Source organism: Aptenodytes forsteri, unplaced genomic scaffold (assembly GCF_000699145.1).
Source record: "Aptenodytes forsteri isolate BGI_AS27 unplaced genomic scaffold, ASM69914v1 Scaffold164, whole genome shotgun sequence".
Lineage (NCBI taxonomy): Eukaryota > Metazoa > Chordata > Aves > Sphenisciformes > Spheniscidae > Aptenodytes > Aptenodytes forsteri.
The window spans coordinates 3,109,704-3,131,552 of NW_008795527.1; the positions used below are offsets into that span (position 1 = coordinate 3,109,704).

At 41.8% G+C, this 21,849-nt stretch overlaps 1 protein-coding gene across 1 annotated transcript in view; it reads left to right on the forward strand.

Moving 5' to 3' along the window:
* The window catches only part of LOC103901235 (rap guanine nucleotide exchange factor 5-like), a 61,910-nt gene that overhangs the window by 34,625 nt on the left and 5,436 nt on the right, over positions 1 to 21,849 (forward strand). The window contains exons 8-10 of the mRNA XM_019472779.1: positions 2,271 to 2,347; positions 8,064 to 8,189; positions 18,783 to 18,849. Of these exons, the coding sequence (XP_019328324.1) occupies positions 2,271 to 2,347; positions 8,064 to 8,189; positions 18,783 to 18,849 (270 nt within the window). The remainder of the gene's footprint in view (positions 1 to 2,270; positions 2,348 to 8,063; positions 8,190 to 18,782; positions 18,850 to 21,849) is intronic.

The following is a 21,849-nucleotide window of genomic DNA, read 5'->3' on the forward strand; positions in this document are numbered from 1 at the left end:
ACCCAGACACACGAAGCTAGACCTCATGGCTCACGTTACATGTATTAGCTCAGTGATGGTATCCTGGTTGTATGTCTAAAAATTCAGGCTGAGGGTTGAGGAGAGCTTAGGTGAGGGTGGCTGATGAAGGTAGTACTGCTACCTCTACAGCCGATCTGTTCATCAGTCAAATCCCGGGCTGCCTCAGCTCACGGACATAGTTTTACGGCAAAACAGGACTGGTGATCCTTGTCTGAAAACACAGTGCTGTGAGCTGTGGCAGTTCAGTTGCAGCCTGACGACCAGCTCAGGTACCCAGGGGTGAAGGAGAGAGGAGGTGGACAGGAGGAAGCACACAAGCTGAATCCTCCTTCCCATCCATCAGAGCCATGAGTCTGGTGTTGTTCAGGACGTGGACTTGCTCTACCACTTCAAGGATGCTTTTGTTGTCACAACTGCGATGGCTACACTGGCAAATCGTTCAATGCGTACAAAAGATCGATGATATTTGAGTACGTGCTTGTAATATTCTGTATTCTGATACAGAAAATACAATCACTATTTCTGATACAGAAAATACATTTCCTTTGATAATGGATTAAAAAAGATCCCTGAATGGAATAAACTGTGTGGACAAAATGACTTTTTTTCCCCTTTTATAATTACATATTTTTACTACTTTTTTTTTTTAATAGCATAACTGTGGGGAAAGAAAGAAGAATTATACCCTATATGACATAGCAATATCAGCAGAAATCCTGCAGTAAAAAGAAAATAAATCCATATGCTTTATTTTAGAAGTCAAGAACAGTCTAAAGTTACTTTTAAGTTGCTGGATGCTGCCTAAAGGTTAGGCTGCATTTTGTCTGCAGCAGATGCTGAGCACCCAACCCAGACACACGAAGCTAGACCTCATGGCTCACGTTACATGTATTAGCTCAGTGATGGTATCCTGGTTGTATGTCTAAAAATTCAGGCTGAGGGTTGAGGAGAGCTTAGGTGAGGGTGGCTGATGAAGGTAGTACTGCTACCTCTACAGCCGATCTGTTCATCAGTCAAATCCCGGGCTGCCTCAGCTCACGGACATAGTTTTACGGCAAAACAGGACTGGTGATCCTTGTCTGAAAACACAGTGCTGTGAGCTGTGGCAGTTCAGTTGCAGCCTGACGACCAGCTCAGGTACCCAGGGGTGAAGGAGAGAGGAGGTGGACAGGAGGAAGCACACAAGCTGAATCCTCCTTCCCATCCATCAGAGCCATGAGTCTGGTGTTGTTCAGGACGTGGATTTGCTCTACCACTTCAAGGATGCTTTTGTTGTCACAACTGTGATGGCTACACTGGCAAATCGTTCGATGCGTACACAAGATCGATGATATTTGAGTATGTGCTTGTAAGTAAATGAGTACGGTGTAAGGTGAAGTCACTTCTCATGTGTTTCATCGTGTCTGACCCTCCTAACCTGCCACGTGTCACATTTCAGAATGGCTGAGGGCTTGATGTCCCACTAAAATACAGCGGGTGGGCATGTTGACTGGAAGAGTATCTTGGACTATAGCTAGTAAAGCTACTTATAGATATAGCTGTTTGCAATACGGAAGTCTGATGTGTCTCTTCAAATGTGGTCCTTGTTTCTTTAGCTAGGTAAACTGATAATTCTGATTTCCACCCGTCCAGAGCTTACTTGTTTGATCCAAACCATTTTTCTTTAAAGTCTGGCAAAACTCACTGGTGTTAAGCAATGTTAATTGAGCTAAGTTACTCGTTTCTCTTATTGTGCCAGCAGCAAATAACCTTCAATAGAACATCTTCTGCTACAGTTTCTTCCGGAGATGATTTTCATGGATAGTGGTGGTGTTTGTTAAGATTGAGATGCATACAAAGAATTTTCCAAGGCTGAGATGAGGGATAAATCTGCTTATTTTGTTTAGTCTGAATTGACCTTCTGCAATATAATGAAAATAAAGGGGTGTCTGATTTTTTTATTCTTTGTGAGTCATCGGGTCTTGTTATAATGTATGGAAAAGTGGAGTTTCCTTAAATGTCACCGTTTTATCAGGGCTAGCAGTAGCAGGAATGTAACTATTTAGTACTGCATTTTACTGCCTGGGAAAAATAAGGTATACCTTATAGGATTTGTCCAAAACCACTCGATGAGTTAACTGGAAAGCCAAACTTGGAACGAGGTTTCTTGAATGGTCATCCTATTTGATCTAAACTGGGCCATGCTGCTTTGCTGCATCTTATGATTTGAACCTGCCTGCTTCCAATACATTCCCTCTTTCTTATTTTAGCAATTCATCAAAATGAAGAAAACAGCAGTCAAGAAATAAGAGGACTAGAAGAGCTCAAGGATACCTCTGATGCTCAGGTAAATGTGCAAGATTAATGGCGTCTCAGGGACTTTTTCAGATCTACAAGTTGAAGGATCTGCTTTCAATAGCTCTGGGAAATGGATTTTCCTTGATGTTCTGCACAGGGAGCCTGTATGAAGGAGAAAGTCTGCTGGATCTTGTCTTATGTGACTATTTAGAATAAGATTGATGATTACCCTGGGAATTAATCCCATGATGTTGAAATCTGACAGCATTCTTAAACTGTCTTTCTGCTCTTTTTAGATAATACACAAAGCATATACCAGATGTGAAAATAAAATGAGATGTGTTTTAGGAGGCAAAGGCATGTGACATTTTGATTTAATTTTAATCACTGTAAGTAGACATGCAATGAATTGAAGATACTTATTCGTCACTCGAGTGTAAGCAACAACCTTTTTCTTTCCTTCCCTAACTGCCTTCATTTACAACTAAAGCATCCTTCTAGATATTGCTCAGAAGAAACTTAACTGCATTTTAGAGTATTTTATTGTGGAATTGCTTACCCTTTTTAATTCTGTGAAACTTTTTTGATTAATCTCCAGTTCATTCAATCATTCAGTTCATGCATTCAGACTGTGCAAGTGTAACTATATTGCTCATTGTATTGGTACTGATTATTGCTTTTAATTTAAAATTGATTTCTCCCAGTCTTGACTGTTTGTTTTTTTTTCTTCTATTCCTCTTGAAAATCTTATGTTTCCTACCAGTTGCCACCTTTTCTCCTTCCTACGTATGCAATTTGCAGTTCCTGTCTCCGATTTATCTCCTAACACCTTGCCCGCTAAAAAGCTGTGTGCGAGAAAGACAGGATTTGCACTGCTCTCTGTGAGCGAGCCTAGCTGAAGGGGTACAAGCCATGTAGCCAAGTTAGCAGTACCTATATCTTAATAAAGGTAGGGGCGGTCTCGACCACAGTGAGCCCAGGAGGGGCTGTAGGCAGCTCCAGTAGCAGACCTGGGCCATGGCAGACACCTGGAGAGCGCAGGCAGAAGAGTTGGGGACCATGCGGATATGCCTACTGCGTCGGTGTGTAACTAGGCTTTTCTAGCATACTCCTCAGAGTAACGCTCGAGCAAGATGTTCGGAAATGGCCTGCTCTTTTCTTAATTGCACACAGTTTCAAGTCTATTTAAAAAAAAAAAAAAAAGTGTAGTAGGAGCCCTATTGTGTGAAAATTTTGTTACCCGACTTTGATTCCTAATTCACATCAGCGCGGGGCTGAGGATCAATCTTCTAGAGCTCAGCTGTGCATTACAAAGCTATAGAAAAGACCCAGGGGGAAATACTGACCTCACTGCACAAAAAATCTGGCTTTCTGTTTTCTTTTTTGGGTTTCATATATGCTCAGTTCTACTTGATTGTTGTAGTTTTTTTTTTTTTTTAAATGTTTGTTCACATTTATGTCAGAGGTGTAAAAAGAAAGACTATGACATGTGTGCTTAAAGCTCCTAAGTAGCCAGCTAATAAGATTACATGGGCAGATTATAAAAATCCATAAGAATTTATTATTGGGATATTGATTTGCTCAGCTTTTATTTGGCTGGAAACCAGCTTCTAAAATTTGAAAGAATTTGAAACACATTTAAAATTAAACAGTTATTAAGTGAGCAGTTAACAAAAGCGTTCAAGCGCCCAACTGGGAGGAGAGCAGGAGCGTTATCAAAGCAGCTGTTGCTCCAATTTGTTTGTCAGTGCCATAAAAACGACATCCTGCAAACACCGAATCCAGTTTGGTTTAAGGGTGTGAATGATTTTTTTTTTTTCACTTTAGTGAGACCGTGCATGTGACTGGAGCAAAGCAAATGATCTTTCGAGGCAGTGGCATATGGTTTTAAGTTTTCAGGTTGATCAAAGGTGAAGCCTGTAATAATTATGTTGTTTTCACCAGACACAGAAGGAGACAGAGGTGCGGTGGAAAAAAACCAAACCACCACAAACCTCTTCTGTTAGTAGAGTTGAAGGGTGTGGTGCCTGCTCTAAACACCGCTCTGCGGGATGGAGGCTTGACTTACATTGGAGTTAGTTGACAAAACTGGTAGAAGTGTGGAAAAAATTCAGTACATGGATTTTTAAAAGCGAGCATGCTGTAAACAGTGTAAATAATGTAAATAAAAAAGCCCATCGTGTCTGCCTAGGGCTGTCTTAATTCACCTCTGTGTCACTGCTAGCATATTCATTTATGGCCTTTGCAGAGGGTGTGTTTTCCAATGGATGTGCTGAAACAGAAAATGTGTTGTCAGCATCTTTGCTTTTCCAACCTCAGTAGTGACAAATTTACTTTCCTTCCCATTAAACTTTTTTATTTCATTTCAAATATTGCATAAACACCTTTAATTATAGTAATTTTGTGCCGTGAATGGTAGTAAAGCCTTACTATAAAGCTTTTACATTCTTTTATTATTCATTAAATTAAAGCCAGTTAAAATATGCAACTTTGTGATTTTCACCTTCACATAAGTTAGTACTTGTGTCTCTGTTGGTGTACACGAATTAGAGGACTAAGCACCAACATTTGGGCATGCAGGATTTTGGAGGGTGTGTGCCCACACAAAATACAAACTGAAATTGCACTTTGCAAGTAGGGCGGCTCGCCTTTACCCTTTTGCCTAACAGCTTCAAAGGTATTGCTTGAAAATTAAATTTATATTGGCAAGTGAAAATGACCAGTAATAGGAGACTCTTAACAGCATCTTCCCAACCAGCTTTTAGAAGCTGTCATCAATTAATTAATTAGTTGACCTGGATGCTTTCTTATAAGTATTTAGCAGAAAGATTTATAGTGGAAAGTCAGCATAATTGAGGAAATCAGAATTAAAAGCGAGGGATTCATATTTTTCTTCTTAATTATGAAAAAGCATGTTTAGCCTTTTGTATTTCAAGTGCATTCTTTACTCCCAGAGCCAAGCATGTACATTTAACTTGATAATACCTTAGCCCTCCCAGAAATTTTTTAGTTGACATTTTAGCCTCTGGAAACCCAATAAAATAAATATTTTTTTCACATTCTCTGTAATTCTTTAAATTAAAGAATAGTTGGGGAGGAGGGGACATGTTAAAATGGAAGACTACTTCTTGGTGGTTATTTGAAACAGGACAATATGATTCTTTAATGAAATTGCCAACTTGAATACAGACGGTATTCGTGGCAGGGGTAATGGGCTCGTATCTAGAGTTACTTTTTCCTGGGGGTGCTCATCCATGCAGAAAGCCATAACATGCTCTGTCTGAACACAGGGCGAGGGGTGAAAGAGAGCGAGGCCCATGCGTTCAAAAAGTTGTCTTTCTCCAGGATGTTTCTTCCACTTGAACATACTGAAGCCAATTGGTCCCCCCAAAGTGAGATCCCCCTCCCTCAGCTTAAAAAAAAGTGGTTTTAACCATTGGGCTTTGCTTCATACACAAGATCAATAAATATTTGTTCAGCAGAGTGAACACTGCATTTCTGTCGATGTCCATCTGACATTTGAAGTACAGGGACTTGTAACCATCTATGCCGCTCGTAGGTCATGGTCTGACTTGGCTGGGCACAAGATGAAGGTGGGGAAAGTCCCTCCGCAGTAGTAGGATCCCAGATCCAGAGAGGCTGTCAATCTTTACAGTCCCAAAGCCAAAATAGTCCCAGAGCCCTAATAGGCCATAACACTTTGAGTTGTCCTTAGCCTACAAGCCTGGGGGGATTACAGTGCACAGATGTATACTCTCTGCTAGAAGCATCCCGAAGCCATGAAATAAGCAGGTTTGGCTCTAGCTGATGTCCCCAAGCCATCAAAGCGTTGTGAAGCGCAGACATCTGACCTCAGCCAAGTCTGTGACAACTGCCTAGGCTTCCTGTGCAAATTACTGGGAAAAAAAGAAGAATTTTAGGAAACAACTCATCTGACCATTTTTAAATGTCTACGGTAGAGTAAAAAAAAATTCATAAGTACCTCTTTTTCTCTATCGATTAAAGAGAGTTGGCACAACTAGCTCATTATATTCTTCCACATTTGATAAAATCAGTCTCACTCCTGATCTGCAGGTGATAACGGTGTCTCAGAACTGGTTTATAAATCCATGTCCTCGATTTAGAAGATCAGGAGCTAATCTCATAGAAAATGTAAGGATCTTCAGGTTAAGCGCTGCAATTTCTTATTTTCTTGGTGGATTTCTGACCTTCAAACCAGTGTGTAGGTTCCTTATGTGGGAAAGCTGGGTGCCTCAGGAGGCTGGGGACTGAGCATGGGACATGCAAAGCACAGGCTCTATCTGAAATTCTTTCCTTCTCCAGAGCACAAGTGCCTGATGCAGGCTTGTGAGGAGATGCCTTCATCCAGACTGAAGGAATGTAGGCATGTAAAAATTTCTTTCAAATAATTCATTAAAGATGACTCTTTGGATGTGGCCATGGAACTTGTTTTTTTCCATCAGCGTTAAAGCACTTTTATTCAGAAAGTGGATTTGTTGGCCTCCTCAGCTGAAGAAACCTTAACCCACATTTCCATCCTCCTTGGAGAAAACAGTGGACTGTAGGATGGTTTGGGTGGGCACTCTCACACCTTCAGCTGTCACGGGCAGGATTTTCTCCAGGCCAAAGGAATGAAGCCTGCATGGCATTACAGGTTAGGGATCAGGGCGTCCCTGGCTTTTGCTCCTGACTAATAAGATGTTTTATGAATTTTGGAGTAAATACCGATTCAGTTAAACTCAGGATGAACAGTAGAAAGAAAAGGGTGGAGGAAGTGGGGAAAAAGGTTTATTTGCAGATTGTCTTTAAAGTCATATGGCAATACCATAGCCATGCCACCTGCCTGGCCTTCTCAAGGCATATGCTGTTCCCATCAGAAAACATTTGGGCTAATAAAAGCCGTGCGGTATCGTTGAGCCAGGTCTCAGTTACGCAGAGGCTATATCCATGACCAAATCATGGATAGTGATATTAGTCACTGATTTTTCAGGGAGCAATTTAGCCCTCATCAGCTAACTTTGTGATGGGTTTGGTATGCCTGTGTGCAAGCATGAATCCGTCTTTTTATCTGTGTGTGTATATATATATATATATGGCATTTTTATAAAACAACCAGTGCTGAATGTTATGACAAAACACTATCAGCATAGCATGAATAACTGGCAGATTATTAGCCAAAAAAATAGTTCTAACATAGTTTTTAAAGCAAATCTCATTTTCTTCCCTGAACAAAATCAGGAGATACTGATTTGTTATTTACAGAATAAATAAACGTGGCGCAACTGTCTCTTAACTCTTATGGCTTGCATACGTGAAAAATGGTTGGAGCTGGAGCAGGGGGAGTTGTAGCCTGTTATTTTTAGGAGTGCCTTGTGTTGCGCTTCATTCTTTTTCCAGGGCTGTTCCTGGCTAACTTTCCCATGAGTTTTTAACCTCTTGCTCTTGTTCTCTTATGTAACAGGAAACAGGCTGACAGGAACAAATAAAACACAGCGTATCTGATAGTCACACTCAGAGGAACGGTTGATTTAGTTAGCCCTGCCTTCGCTCCTCCAAAGTAGATACATTTGGAGATTCAGATGTGCCTCAGCTCTTCTCCAGTTGTTTCCCAGGAGGCAGCGACGTGTTTGTGTTCAGCAAGCGGCACTGAAGTACCACAAATATGAGAAAACAGATGTGTTTCTTTTAAGGTTGAAATTTGTGGCGGTGTCATGTCCTGGGATTGTGGATTTAAGTATCTGTTTGCTCTTTCTCCCACCCTTAAGGCAGGGGTTTTGTGCAAGCTTCAGGGAAGAGATGACATCGGACGGATTGAGCTGGTCCAGAAGCTGGCGAGAGAAAACTGCCAGTTTTTGCAGGCGGACAGAAAACCACCGGAGAAGGCAGAACAAGTAAGACATTTCTTGTTTGGGTTTTTTTGTTTCTTTCTGGTAGGGGAGGGAGATTCAGGTCACAAAACTGAAATAGCAAAGCTGATGGTCAGAATCCAGGGCACACATTAGTCATGGAGCTGTAGCTGCTCTCCTCTGGCATTTACATTTCTCTGAAGTGCGCTCAGTCCAATAATTGTCAACACAAATTATTATGTTGTCATTGACTGTCAGTTACTGTTATTAATATCTTACACACCTAGGAAATATCAGATGATTTCAGGATGCTTTCTACCAAATCATTGTTAGTGATTATGAAATATTTGGGTTTTAGGGTGTATTTAAATAATGTATAAGGTATATGAGTGCTTCAAGTACTTGCTTTAAATTGTCTTAAAATTACTTTGCTGCTGGTATATTTGGAAGGAAGTATTGGCTGGAGTTTTTCAGTGTGAATTAAAAAGAATGGTCTGGATAGGGAATTCAGCAGTTTCTTGAAAAAAATTGTGTTTTCAACCAAAAGTGACACTGAAGAAAGCAGCATGCTGTTTAATGCTTCTGAAAGCACTTATTCAGATGTTAATAACTGGATTGAAAATGCACTAAAACTTGACTGCTCTGCTTATAGCACAATGTATCCTAATTTTGTTCTCCTGGTAAGGATTTCTATTCTGATTGCATATTCATCTAAAGGTGCCCAGGATAATAACTGCAAGAAACAACAAAAATCACACCTAGTCCTCATGTATCTTGCTATAATGTATATGTAATTTATTCCATTTTCTGCTTACTGGACAGTAGAAAAAAGGCATGTGCTTTAGAAAAGAAATACTTTTCAGCTCATCTGCAAGCTCATTCCTACTGAAGTAAGGCTGCACAAAGGAAAAGAGAAGGATGGAATCTTATTTCAGAGCTCTGTGCTGTTCTGTTCGGCAGCGTATAAGGTCTAGTCTGGTGTAGTCAAATATGTAATTGTATCAGTAGGTGTGCAGGAGGGAGGAGGGTAATTAGCCAGGCTCAAATCCCTGAGATTGAATTGTTCCTCGGCAGATCCGCTAGCCATGGACATCTGGCAGAATTTCCATATATCTTTAAACCATACCAGCAAAGTGCAATTAAAAGTTTAGGTGCTTAAGTAAGGAAGATTTTAAGCCAGGGAAGGTTTCTAATTGTGTTTCAGGATTTGGAAGCAAGGTTACAGATGCTGTGGGCATAGGGGAGAGGGGAACGTCGGGACTGATACTCCAAAAATTCAGTGGATATTTTTGCTGCTTACTCCGGTCATTGCAAAGGGTGCTGTGGAGTCAGCTGCAGCTCTGTAGCTGCACAGATTACAGTACAGTTCCAAAAATGGAAAGGAAAGAAGTGCTCAGCTTTTCTTCTCCTTTGAAAAGTATGGTACTTAGCAATTGCTGCTATTTAGGAGATGAGTGACTTCAGTTTAGCAGGAGCTAGAGCAAGCTGCTCATATCCATACTGAGCGGCATAATGCAGTGGTTACTGCTCTTGGGCAAGGATGTGCCTTTAGACCTAGGAGGTGACAGGGAAGAGAAATGTCGCCTGAGAGACTGCAGAAGCCCAGGTCATTCCTCATGTGCCCTTTATTTCTGGGTGGGGAGTATCTTACAGCTAGCGCTGGCAATAACAAATTATGGCGTGCTTCCCCTGCCCTGTTCTGCACTTTGCTGGTTGTTGTAGGGTGGGGGGGGTGACGTGGCTCTTCCCTACGGTCCAGGCAGCCCATGCCCAGATGTGAGAGAGACTTGCAGGCCTCGGTGCAGGTGTATTTGCTAAGCCCCCAACCAGTCTATTGACTTCATTAGGAACAGTCACCAACGTTCATTACTGAACATGGGCAAGGTCTGTCGTAGGGTTCTCAGTTTAGCTGACTCAGGTAGTTCACTTTCACTGGAAAAAACCCACGCTTTGCTGTGGTGGGGGCTGTGGGTCGCACACATTCAGGAAGCTGTGAGCTTCCATCCCATCCTCTCCCTCCCTTCCTCCCTTGTGGTCTGAGAGCTGCTCTGGCGCATGTGCAGGTGGCAGGATTTGGCTGGCTGGGCAGGGTTTGCTGCTCCGGGCAGCTGCTCCCTCTCTTCTCCAAGGAGAAAAGCAGCAGGCTGGATTGTAGTGAGTACCGCTCAGATGCGGGCTTTCAGACCTTCCCGTCTCATCCTGCTGCTACAGAAGTGATGGCAGATTCATTGGCATCGGCTTACTGCCCAGTCCCTTGTGCTCACTGTAAATGTTAGAGGAACAACATGTTCAGGGTGTGGTGTCCTTACAAAGTTATGTGTAGCATGCCCATCTTTCTTTTTTTTTATTTTTAAAAGCATAGCTTACTCTTACGTTACTTTCTTAGAAACACAGGCTAATGGGCACTCGATGTAGGCAGTAAAATGGAGTGGCTCTGTGCATTCTCCACAGGGCCCTCATTTCTCAGCAAGTATTCCATCGCTAAAGCTTTCACCAGCTTTCCCTCCTGGGGAGATCAAACTGTGCTTTCACGGATGATCTGCCTTCCTCAAAGGGATGGAGTTCGGTCTGCAAATGAGACGCCTGAACATCCTGCCAGGCTCCTCTCCCTGCACTTGGAGAGCCGGCTAGCCGGACTGGCCTCCTGGCAGCCCATCTCAAAGCAGAAATGCTGCTGGTTTGCAGGGCTGTGTGTTTCAGTCAGCCCGGGGCAGTGTTGCTGTTTGAGGCTGGGGGCTTTGGAACCCACCTGGAAGTAAAGCTGCTCTTTCCAAGATGGCCAAGGGGGAATTTTTGCCCAAAGCAGAGTTCTGGTTTGTTCTTCTCTAGGAATATGCAAAAAAACCCCCAACTTGAACGCAGGGTTAGAATTGTGCATATGCATAATTCCTCTCTACGTGTACTGTGTCCGAGGCACATAATGGGAAATGGAGTTGGGGCTCCTCTGGTGCTACCCACTGTGTTTCTAAAGCACTAAAGTACTCTTCAGATTAGTATAACCTCACCTGGTTTTCCAGCATTAACAGCAAACACAAATGTAGTAAGATTGGGCTTTGCTGATTCTTGTACTTTCCTTTGAAGAAGGAAGACCTCTCAGCCTAATTGAAGAATTTGGTACCCAATGACCCCAATAACTTTTTTCCTGTACAGTGAATGAGGTGTGGAGCGCGATGGGGAGCGAGGCTGTGAGGAGGACTGGTGAGCCCCTCCTCCTTTATCATTCAAATAAATAATCAACATCTTCATCTGAGTTTGAGGACAGAACTTAAGTGACTCACGTAGGAAAGGTAGATGACATGTGGATGCACAAGAGTCTGGTCTTCCAGAGGTTTTCGGGCAGATAAAGTACCCCAAGGTATTCTTCAAGGTGTGGAGGAGTCTGGTCTTCCAGAGGTTTTCGGACAGATAAAGTACCTGAAGGTATTCTTCAAGGTGTGGTGTTGGAGGTCTGTGGCCCACAATGGGCAGGTGAAGCATGGATTGGTTTGGGTAGCTGGTTCAGAAGGAGATGAAATATAATTATTTTTTCTCAGAAAAAGCAGATGGTCTGGAAGAGGGAAAATATGTGACAGCTGGGTGGTTCATTGGAGGAAAGCTCAGTTTGGAACTATGGTGGGAGAGAGAAGGGATTCCTTCAGTTTGGGCATGTTCTGGAGGGTGTAAAATTGGGGTGTACATATATATATGATCATTTTGTACATGCATACATTTTTACTTCATATTTTAAGTACCCAAGTCAGAAAGTCCATACTGCTTTTGTTTCAGGTTTCTGGTATGCTCTCATTTATTTCCAGATTTACGGTCTGGAGAAAAAGGTGTTCTGAAAAAGTCCTATAATTTAAAAAGTTTTGTGCTCAAACTCTATTATATGTGAGCTGCTTATTTGTTTTTGGCACGGGAAGCTTGCTGTGACCAGGTTAGACTGGTGTGTTGGAACTGGTGTTCTTCTGTAGCACACAGTGCCAGCTTCCTCTCTGGTGAATATAATGTTTGCAAAGTGCTCTAACTGTAATGGTGCTCACAGACTTGTAGAGGAAAACAAAAACTAAAGTATAGTGATTTTTTTTCCCCATTCCCACTTGCTAATGTGTTAGAATAAGGTTCTTAATTAAGGCACTGAACCTACCATATGTGTTAGGTTTCCTGAAACTTCAGTTTTGCTAATGAGTAGAAAGTAAATAGTAGTAAATAAGCTTCTAAATAGGCAGATAAGCTGCTTCTCTGTGCTGTTGCATTCCTACAATGAGATTCAATGTATTGATAAATAAATAAAATTAAATGGTTGTCTAAAATGCACAGAAATTATTTTAATATCAAATGTGGGCTAGAGTAAAAATAACTACGTAAACTTGCAGTTCTAATTTTATCATTACATGCAAATCACACTCAGAAGCCTAGGGAAATGTGAAGCTGGATATTTGTATTTTTATGTTATTTAAATATTTCATTCCCTTAAAACAATTGCTTTGACAGAAAATAGATGAAAAATCTGTATTGAAATATTCAGCTATAAAATGAGCCTGCTTTTTTTTGAGAAGTTTGCTTACTGTTAGCATTAATTAGGATATAGAAAGCAAGCTCCGGATGTAAAGCCATTTGAAGTAATTTGTCATAGCTTTTTTTGCTCAAGCATACTTTTGAGATGTTTTTGAGGCATATTTGCACTAAACTATTTTTTTTTAACTCCTTTTAAGCAACTACAATTCAATTGATTAATGCCTTTGTAATAGACGTGATACTGTTTGTACAGTGTTTCCAGTTATTATTTCAATGAAGCATTGCACTCATTAAGACAATCCCATCTGTTTATAGTATCCTTGTCTTAGCAAAATCGTAAAAGTGCTTTTCACCTCAGCAACATGGGGAAAATATTCTTTAGATTATCGTACCGTTTTCATAGTCAGATCAACTGAATAAGCTTTCTACAAATTGGCACTAATGTTCAAAGGAAATTTAAGATTCTCTAATGTGTTCATTAGAGAACTAAAGAATATGAATTTATTTATTCAACCATACAAGTTATATTCTAGGCTGGGGCTCTTCCAGTATTTCCATGCATCAGTGGGGAGGGGAATGTTTCCTAAATCCACCTTGTAATCCCTTTACAGATTAATGTATATATTAATTAGTTACATACTGTTTAAAAGTATATAAGTACATAGAGGTTGAATGTAGTGATTCTGTGACTTAGCCAGTTCAAGATGAAACAGAGATATTATAGGGGGGCAGGTATGTTTTCAGAAGGACAACAGATACTGAAGAACAGTTTTGTTAATTTACCGGGTACTAACTTTTGTAATCAGTGGTCTCATTAAGAAGACAGATGATTTGCTCATTGAAGCAGATTAGTGGTTGGGCTGAAGCTGTTAAAAGGCTTACAAAAGAAGATTTACGATTTAGAGCCTCGGGTTGTATAGATTACTCACGACCGAGGAATTTCTTGAGGAAATTCCAGCCATGACACATCAAGGTTATTTTAGGGTGCACCTACCTGTCCAGCTGGACGCCTGCAAGGAGACAAGAGTGAACATCAGGATGTGTCCAGAGCTGCAGGTTTTGTTAGCCTGACAAAGCTGTGGCCTTGCGCTGAGGTACTGTTGAATTGATGGTCAGTAATCAGGGCTCCGATGCAAAAATATTCTTTAAAATGATGACATCGAATGATGCCTGAATGCAGTCAGTGAGTGAAATCTGTGCTTTACTTTTTAAAAAATCGTCGCTGCTTTTGTTGTATCTGCTCTGGCTGGGACAGATCTATTGGGTAGCTTGAGTGCAGATTTACTGCCTTTGGCTTTTGGAGGCTGTTCTGCATCTCTTGCAGAACTGTGGATCAAGTGGACATAACAACTATAGCACAGTAAAAGTTTTTGCAGAAACTTTCGTGGCTTGAATAGCTATGAGGTGGTATAGATGTCTGAAGTCATTGAAATAGAACGGATTTAGCACGTCAGCACAGGAATTTGCTATTTCCCTTCATACCTTCATACCCTCCTTCCCTTCTCCGCCAGCGTTAGCAGAGAGAGCTGTACCAGGGTAAGACGATAGTTTGCAGTTTTGACTTAGTCTTCAACTACAAGCCAAGAAAAAAATGAGTCTATCAATGAGGTTGTCAGTTTATAGCTCCGTGTTGAGTAAGAGTAAGTAATTAAGAGGTAGGTACATGCTTGCTGTGGAGGTAACCTGAAGTTCAAGTCTCTGGTCTGAATCAGGAGGAACAGGGACTTGAATCTAGTTCTGTCATGTTCTGGAGAGAGTGTCCTATTCCAGACGGTCGATCTTTCATCTGCTGGAATGAATGCATAGCCCCAGGTGATCACCTGTTCTTCATAAGCCAACCTCTTTATCTTCTGAGAAGAAAAGACTTCTGCAGGTCCTAGGATTTTTTTTCAGTGCAGAACAGGCACAGGCATCTTTTTGAAATGGAAAAAGTTTGCCAGAGATAAGGATCCTCCTGCTCAGATGTAAGACTGGGATCGTTTGGCTGCTAGGAAAAGCTTTGTTTCAGTTTCTTGCAGCACTTTTGTTAAAATAATACGAAAAGTATTTTTATTTACTATATACTTTTAAGAGGACTTACTATTCCTTTTGTTGAGTTATTTAATGTGGCCAAAGTTTTGGAGGAGAACGCCCTCTTGCCAGGAGTGCAAAACAGCAGTGAGATGATATGGTCCTTCCTGTTAAAAAAAAAGCACTCGAGAGGAGTCATGCTTGTGCTCACATGATGTGTTGTGAGCATAGTATAGGAACATGTCAAGTGGGAAGCTCACTGTTTCCCTTTGAGTCAAGTTGCATATTCCCATAATGCTTTCTTTCCTCCAGATGCTCAGCCTAGTGTTTAAAAGAAAAGAAAGCTTAATTTGCTCCTCTTTGATTTATTCTGTAACATTAAACTACTTTGTATAGAAGGAAATTCCACAAACACATTTTGCATGCTGGGCTTTCTTTGGTGTGGAACAGTGACTCATTCTTGTATGGGACAATACCTTAGCTACTAGGCTGAAAAGGGTAAAAAGGGCAGGTAGTATTTAGCAGGCTAAAACCTGGGAGCCAGAACACTGAATTTTTATTTTTGATTCCGTTGGTTATTTAATATGTAACCTTCAAATCATGTCACTTCTCTGCACCTTTGTTTACCCAGATATAAAATGGGGTCTTAAACATGTAGGACCTTGAAGGGGTGCTATAAAACCTGCAGTGGTTAATGAATGTTAAGATACTTGAGAGGTGGTTTGGGGATGCCAGCAAGCTGGAAGTGGGTTGGATTTTGAACTGCTGAGGGCCGGGGAGATATTTTTTAAAAACCTGAGCATAGCTGAGGCAAGGCCAAGCAGTAGTAGTCACTTCGCAGTCTGGGTCCTCAGGCGTTGCTTCCGCGCCTGTGCCGTCGGCAGCATCCCTGCCCCGACTGCTTGTCCCCATCCTTGGGCTGCCCCGTGTTGTGCTGCTTTGTGAAGACACACAGGGAATAATCCAGCTGAAAAATAAAATAAATACACCTTTCTTGTGGGGTTATTTTCCAGCTGGATCAGTTTCCCTCGTGGTACAGGGATATGGGTATGGGGTGGGAATGAGACGTGGTGTCAGGGATGACTCTCGCTGGCGAGAGCTATTCTACTGCTGACAGTGAAACACAGCCTTCTTTATTCCCCAGAGCCTTGTGACTTACCAAATCCAGAAACTGAGCTGGTTCAATTAAATGTCTTTGCGTTTTTTTGGTTGGCATAATTTTAGTCTAGATCCTGTGTTTCACCATGTGGCTTCATGAAGGCTTTACATGCACAAAGAAGGGGGTGAATGATGAGTAGGGGTCAGCATCCAGGAGTGGGGAGAGGACAGGACTGCTGTTTTTCGTGGGCAGTGGGATGACACAATTCCTGGTAGCATCAACACTGAAAACATGATTCCATGGTTCTACCTTCTGCTCCGTGTATCAACGTGAAAAAGCAGAGAAACTCTCCGAAAGCTTTCGTCTGCAGGTTGTCGCTGTCCTCTGCTTCTGTGTTTCTCTGCAGATTCTGAACCACTTACCTGCTTATGTTTCTAGACTGTCCAAAGGCTTACATAGAATTACTCTATCATTTTCTCCCTTTAGAGAAGTAGAAATTACCAGTTTATAAATTCAAAGCACCTGCTCTAATGTTTTCTGGTTTTAAATTTACCATTCTGTCCCTCTCTTTGTATGATGAATACATTTGGTAATGCTCTGAATGTTCTTTTCTCCATTTTTCTGATTTATGACATTGATAAACTCCCAGTTATGCTGATAATACAGTGGATGAATCCTGCTATCTACTTCTGTACAGTTACTTCTATGTTTGTCCTGGGAACTCTGAAAAACAAAAGTGCCTGGATCTCTCTGTTAAGTTAGGGATTTTGTTATCTATATTTGTGAAGATTAAAAAGAAAAGTTGATAATGCTTTTAATATGACCCACAAACTTAAATCAGAAACTCCAAGCAGTTTTTGAAATTCAGAAGTAATTTTGTCCTTCACCTTTTAGTGGTGTAGATCTTTTAAGTCATTCATTGTTTTACTCACTTTTCTCTTGGAATTGAATCCAATCAATGGCATTTGTCTTTGGCTGTGGTCCTGGCCGAGAAGAAACAGCCAAGATAACTGGAAAACTTTGTTGATAAGCCAGAAGCTGATGGCTGTCCACCACATCATCCTCTTTGGAAGCTGTCTGAGATTTGGTAACCTGCCCAGAGATCAGTCATGTAAAAAGGATTCAGTGCTTCAGGCCCCCCCCCCCCCTTTTTTCTTTTTTTTTTCTTTTTCTTTTTCTTTTTTTTTCTTCCTTTTTTTTCTTCCTTTTTTTCTCCTATTCTCCCGAATAAGTTCAGGAAGAATTTTCAGCTTCATTGAAGTGGAGATTTGGGCCAGTAATGCAGGAGATACATGGCTAGTGTCATTAAACAGGTGAATACGTTTCTACATATCAAGCTCTGCTCCTGTTTGCAGTAGACACTGCACCAGAGCATATTCTGTAGCAAGATCTGCATGCTATGCTAAGGTCAGTGTGGTTCCAGTGGCAGGGGGGGCTGCGGGGGGGGGGGGGTCCTGTATCAGGTGCTGCTGGGCTGGCACCACAACCCTCCCCAACTGCCAGAGCAACCTGGCTTTCTTCAGAGATCTGACAGCCTGTGTCAGGACCTCACTGGAATAAATGCCACCAGCATTTGTTGGCATTTGTTCCTGCAGGCAGGCTCTGGAGACCACCTGGAGCATGCCGGTGTGAAGACTCGGCCTCTCCCTTACATTCAGCTGCCTCCCCTGTACCCGTCAGGCTATCTGCACTGAGGGCTTTTGGGAAAAGGGGCAGCTGTAAAGTGTCTATCTCTGCCTCCATTGCTGAAGCCTTCTCCGCAGCAAGAAAGGAAGGACAACTTGACCTTGTATTTTTTTGCAGGCTTCTTTTTTCCCAGGGTTTATTTATTTTAATCATGAGACATCCCTAAAATCTCCAAACCCTGTCCTTTTGCTATGGCCATTTTGTCACTCACTGTGCCTGCATTTTAAAGCTTAATTCAGCTCCTGCTGACGTTAATAGGTGTTTTTTGGTGAGAGCAGGGTATAGCTCTTAGGGTCTAATGCTTCCGTTGCGCCGTAGCCTTGGAAGGTGGTGGCATTTGCAAGATGTGCTTGACACACGGACACCTGTGGAGAATGCTGATTTGGTAGCAGTTAATACACCACTTGCATTCATTTTTCCTGGTTGTATGTGGCAGCTCAAAGAGCAAAGGAATGAAAACCCAGGCGATTAGTGGTATTTTTGCTGTCTTCCTCTAAATCAAAGCAGGTATTCCCCTCTCCTTCCTCGATTAGTGTTCCTACCGCTGTGTACAGCACCTCCTATATTCTAATTCACAGCACGTGAAAATGAGGTCTCAAGTGCATATGCATGGATTTCATTTTAACTACCCAGCGAAAAGTTTTAATTAGATGTTTCATGTGGAAACATGAAACAGGGTTTGAAATTAGCAACGACCTTGCGGCCTTACTTGAATATACTTTCTGATACCATGCGGCAGGCAGTTCCCAGCTTTTTCTGTCAGTGGCTGGAACGTGCACAACTGAGCAGGGAAGGCGCTGATGCATGGGAGCAGCAGCAGTTGCTGGTTGCAGGAAAAAGTACTTTAGCCTCATTTGGTGACTTGGAAAATAATAGAATGACCTAACTCAGGAAGATCATGAATAGCAGCTGGTATTTCCTTTAACAGCTTGCTGGAGATCAAACCTTAGATGGATTTCCAAGCTCTGAACGAGGGTAAGCCCTGAACAGGGGGTGATGCTGAACTACACAGCCTTGTTTGATCAAGGGAAAGGCATACAGCTCACATCCCTTGTTGGCTGTGCTGTGCATCAGCTCTGTCCCCTGCCAGCCTGGCTGACACTGCTGTCTCGCCTGGAGCGGCTGGACTGAGAGTGCCATCCCTTAATTCGTCTCCATTTTCTCTGGGAGGTGGGGGGAGTAGACCTGTGAGTGTTCTATCAGGAGCAGCGTTTCTACTTAGCCCAGTGCTGGGAGGAACAAAGGAGAACCTGCTCTTTTGGTAGAGTAGGAGACAAGCACAGAATGCAAATATGCATCACCTTTTTGGTTTGGTTGCAATATCACAGTGTCTCTTCCCTTTTTAGAGGCACGGATACTTATCAAATAAATACAATATCAGTTTAGGCCTTTTTGCCAAATACTTTCGATATGGCAAGTAGGGGATTATTCACCACAGGAACTTTTAAAACATATACGTGGATACAACTACAGCAGTTACATCGATTTAGTGTTTGCAAAATATGCTGTTTGGCCATATTTGGCAGGTTAATAGAGAGAATTGATGTTGTCAGGGTCAGGGGAGAAGACACTAATCAGAGCTGGCTGGAGTGAAGAGGCCAGAATTTCAATTCTCACATGCAAAGCCTGGTTGTTCAGGTTTCAAGCTAAAAACCAGACACATTCAGGCCTGGATTTCCTTGTGTGGATGGTACATGGCTGGAAAGTGTGCTGATACTCTGGCTTTGTCCCCTCATGTGTGAAACCCAAATCTTTTCAGTGGAATCAACACAAATATTCTGTCAGTCTGTACACAGTACCTATAGCGAGCTAATCATTGGGCTATATTGATTTCTTTTTGGTTTCCTAGATTTGATGAACTTGTGTAAAAGAAGCATGTAGCTTCTAAACAAAACTCCCTTTGCAGTGAGTTCCTCACTCCTATTCCCCGCAGAGGCAGAAGAAGTAAATTAAGCCTGGATGGAGGATTGTCCTACCTGCGTTATCATTGGCATCGCAAGATTTTCCAGGGGAGTTTGAGCAGTGCCCAGTGCCCCATGGGGAACTTGTCAAATCCTACATTGCAGGTGATGGCATCCTGCATCTGGGGCCTTTCCCAGGATTTCACCAAAGATATGGCAGAATCCTCCTCCACCAAGGAACTTGGGGTGCTCATGGTCCCCCAGTTCTCCTTCTGTAGAGAGACGTGCCTATGTGTGCACATGCTGTACATATTTATTCATTAAATAGACTGCAAACCTTGCTGAAAGCAAAGCTGATCACGTACAAGGACTACTTATGGAACCTTTTTTCACCTTGTAGAAATAACCAGTCAATTACACACAGACTCAGTTGGTAACATAAAGAAGCTGCTTTCTCCTGGTGACCCATCTGTTCTGACACTCCTCTCTTCCTCCTCTCTTCAGATTGCATCAGGTTTTCATCTAGCAGTTTCTGAAAAGTTCCAATCTCCTTTTCAGTTCTTCAGATCAAAACCTGAATCTCAGGCATCACATTTGAGACCTGTACAAACTTCTGTGCCCCTACCTCGGGGACGTCAGGGCTGTGAATGTCACCTTTCTGCTGCTCTCCGTCCAGTGCCTGCTGAAGGAAGAAGCGATAGAGGCAGGCTGTCTGTACACTGGGTTATCTTGCGGATAACTCTTTGTAGGTACACGTTACCATAGCTGCCTCCCTGAAGAGGAAGGATGGGTGGTGGAGTAGGGGTGTCAGACGGGGACTTGGGGGCTCCCCGTCCTGCACAGGCTTCCTCTGAGACCTTGGGCTAATGACTGAATGTCTCTGTGCCTCAGATCCTCATTCGTACATGGAAGTGCTGCTTCCTGCTTTCAGGAACTTTGTGAATGTAGGCTTTCGGGATGCTCTCCCACACTGATGTGGTGTTTGCGTAGTTAGTGTGCACTGGCTGGCTGGAGGATGCTATAGATAGGTTGAAGCAGCTTCCCTTTTAAAGTCTGAACAGATTGCTTCAGGTGACAGATTTTTAATGTGGGACCCCCAAATCAGGTACTTCCCGAAAGGTGGCCTTCATTAATTTTTTTTTTTCCAGAGAAGCAGCTATAGCCTTCATTTCAGGAGACCCCTAGAAGCCTGCCTCTCTTATTTCATTTTAGACATTTCCTTGTAGGAACCTACGCAGGATCTGAAGGAACATGCTCCAATTTTACAACAGAGCTGTCGGTATCTGTGCTAATTTGTGTGGGATCTGCAGCCATCCGTAGAACAGAGTTGCTCTGTTCTTGCACTGGGTGGCTGTATGTTCCCTGTAGTTTGTCTGTTCACACTCTCCCACCCTCAGCTGTTACACAGACACACATATGTATACGTACAGATATGACTATTTCTTCCCTGGTGCAAAACTTAGTTTTGTACTGTGCAGGAAGAAACGCTACAATTCCACTAAACCATTTTCCTTTTCAGCTGCTGTAGCAATGCACTTAAACTCTGCCTAATATTTACTGGTTAATCAATTGACACATACTGCTTTCATTGCAGTGACATGTAAATAGTAAATATTTGTATTAGACAAAAGCTACACAGTAAATCATGCATATAACTTGTGTAATAACAATATGCCCATATCACTTTTGCTTTTATAACAAATAATTTGTTCCAATCCTTTTTACTTCTTTTTTTCCTTCTGATTTGCCATGCACATGTTAAATGCTTGCTACAGCAAAACCTCTTCGCTTCCCTACCTTAGACAATATATTTAATGAACTTTATCTGTATTGCATTGTTAAAGGCAAGGAGCTAGGACCTAGCTCTAAATAGACTAGGGCTTTTACGAAAATGAAAGCCCCGAAGAGTTGCTTCATCATGGCAAATCACTGCCAAATGTCGTGTGAGCTCTTGCTTTCCTGGCACACACAGTGTAGAGAAACATTTTCATTTTTAGCACCTTGACATTTTTACTTCTATCGCTTTACCACTTTTTAGTATATGAATGTTTTCCATCAAAATGTATTGTTATGAATTTGCTTATATTGAAATAACAATTGAGATAACATAGAGATATACATAATTAGAGGCTTAGATCATGCTGTACAGAAACATCTTAATCAGATCAAGTAAAACCCTGCATTTTATTTTTAGCATAGTCTAATTTTTAATAAGCTAAAGCTTAAAATCTGATGAATTGGCAATGATTTTGTGATTTGATATTCAGAAAGAATGCGTCCTGAATACCAAGTGAATGAAAGTTACTGTGGACTATCATTGCTGCCTTTTTTATTTTGACCTTGAAAATGGGGTTAGTTTATTTATTTTCCACATTGCTAACCTTGAAACACTGTAATTGGAAAAAAGCAGTACTAAAGGTTAGCAATGCTTTCACTTCAGTTATCATGGAGAAACAGTTTGAAGTTTATGGGGGTGGAGGGGAATTGTCTTCGAGATCTTCAAATAGCCTGA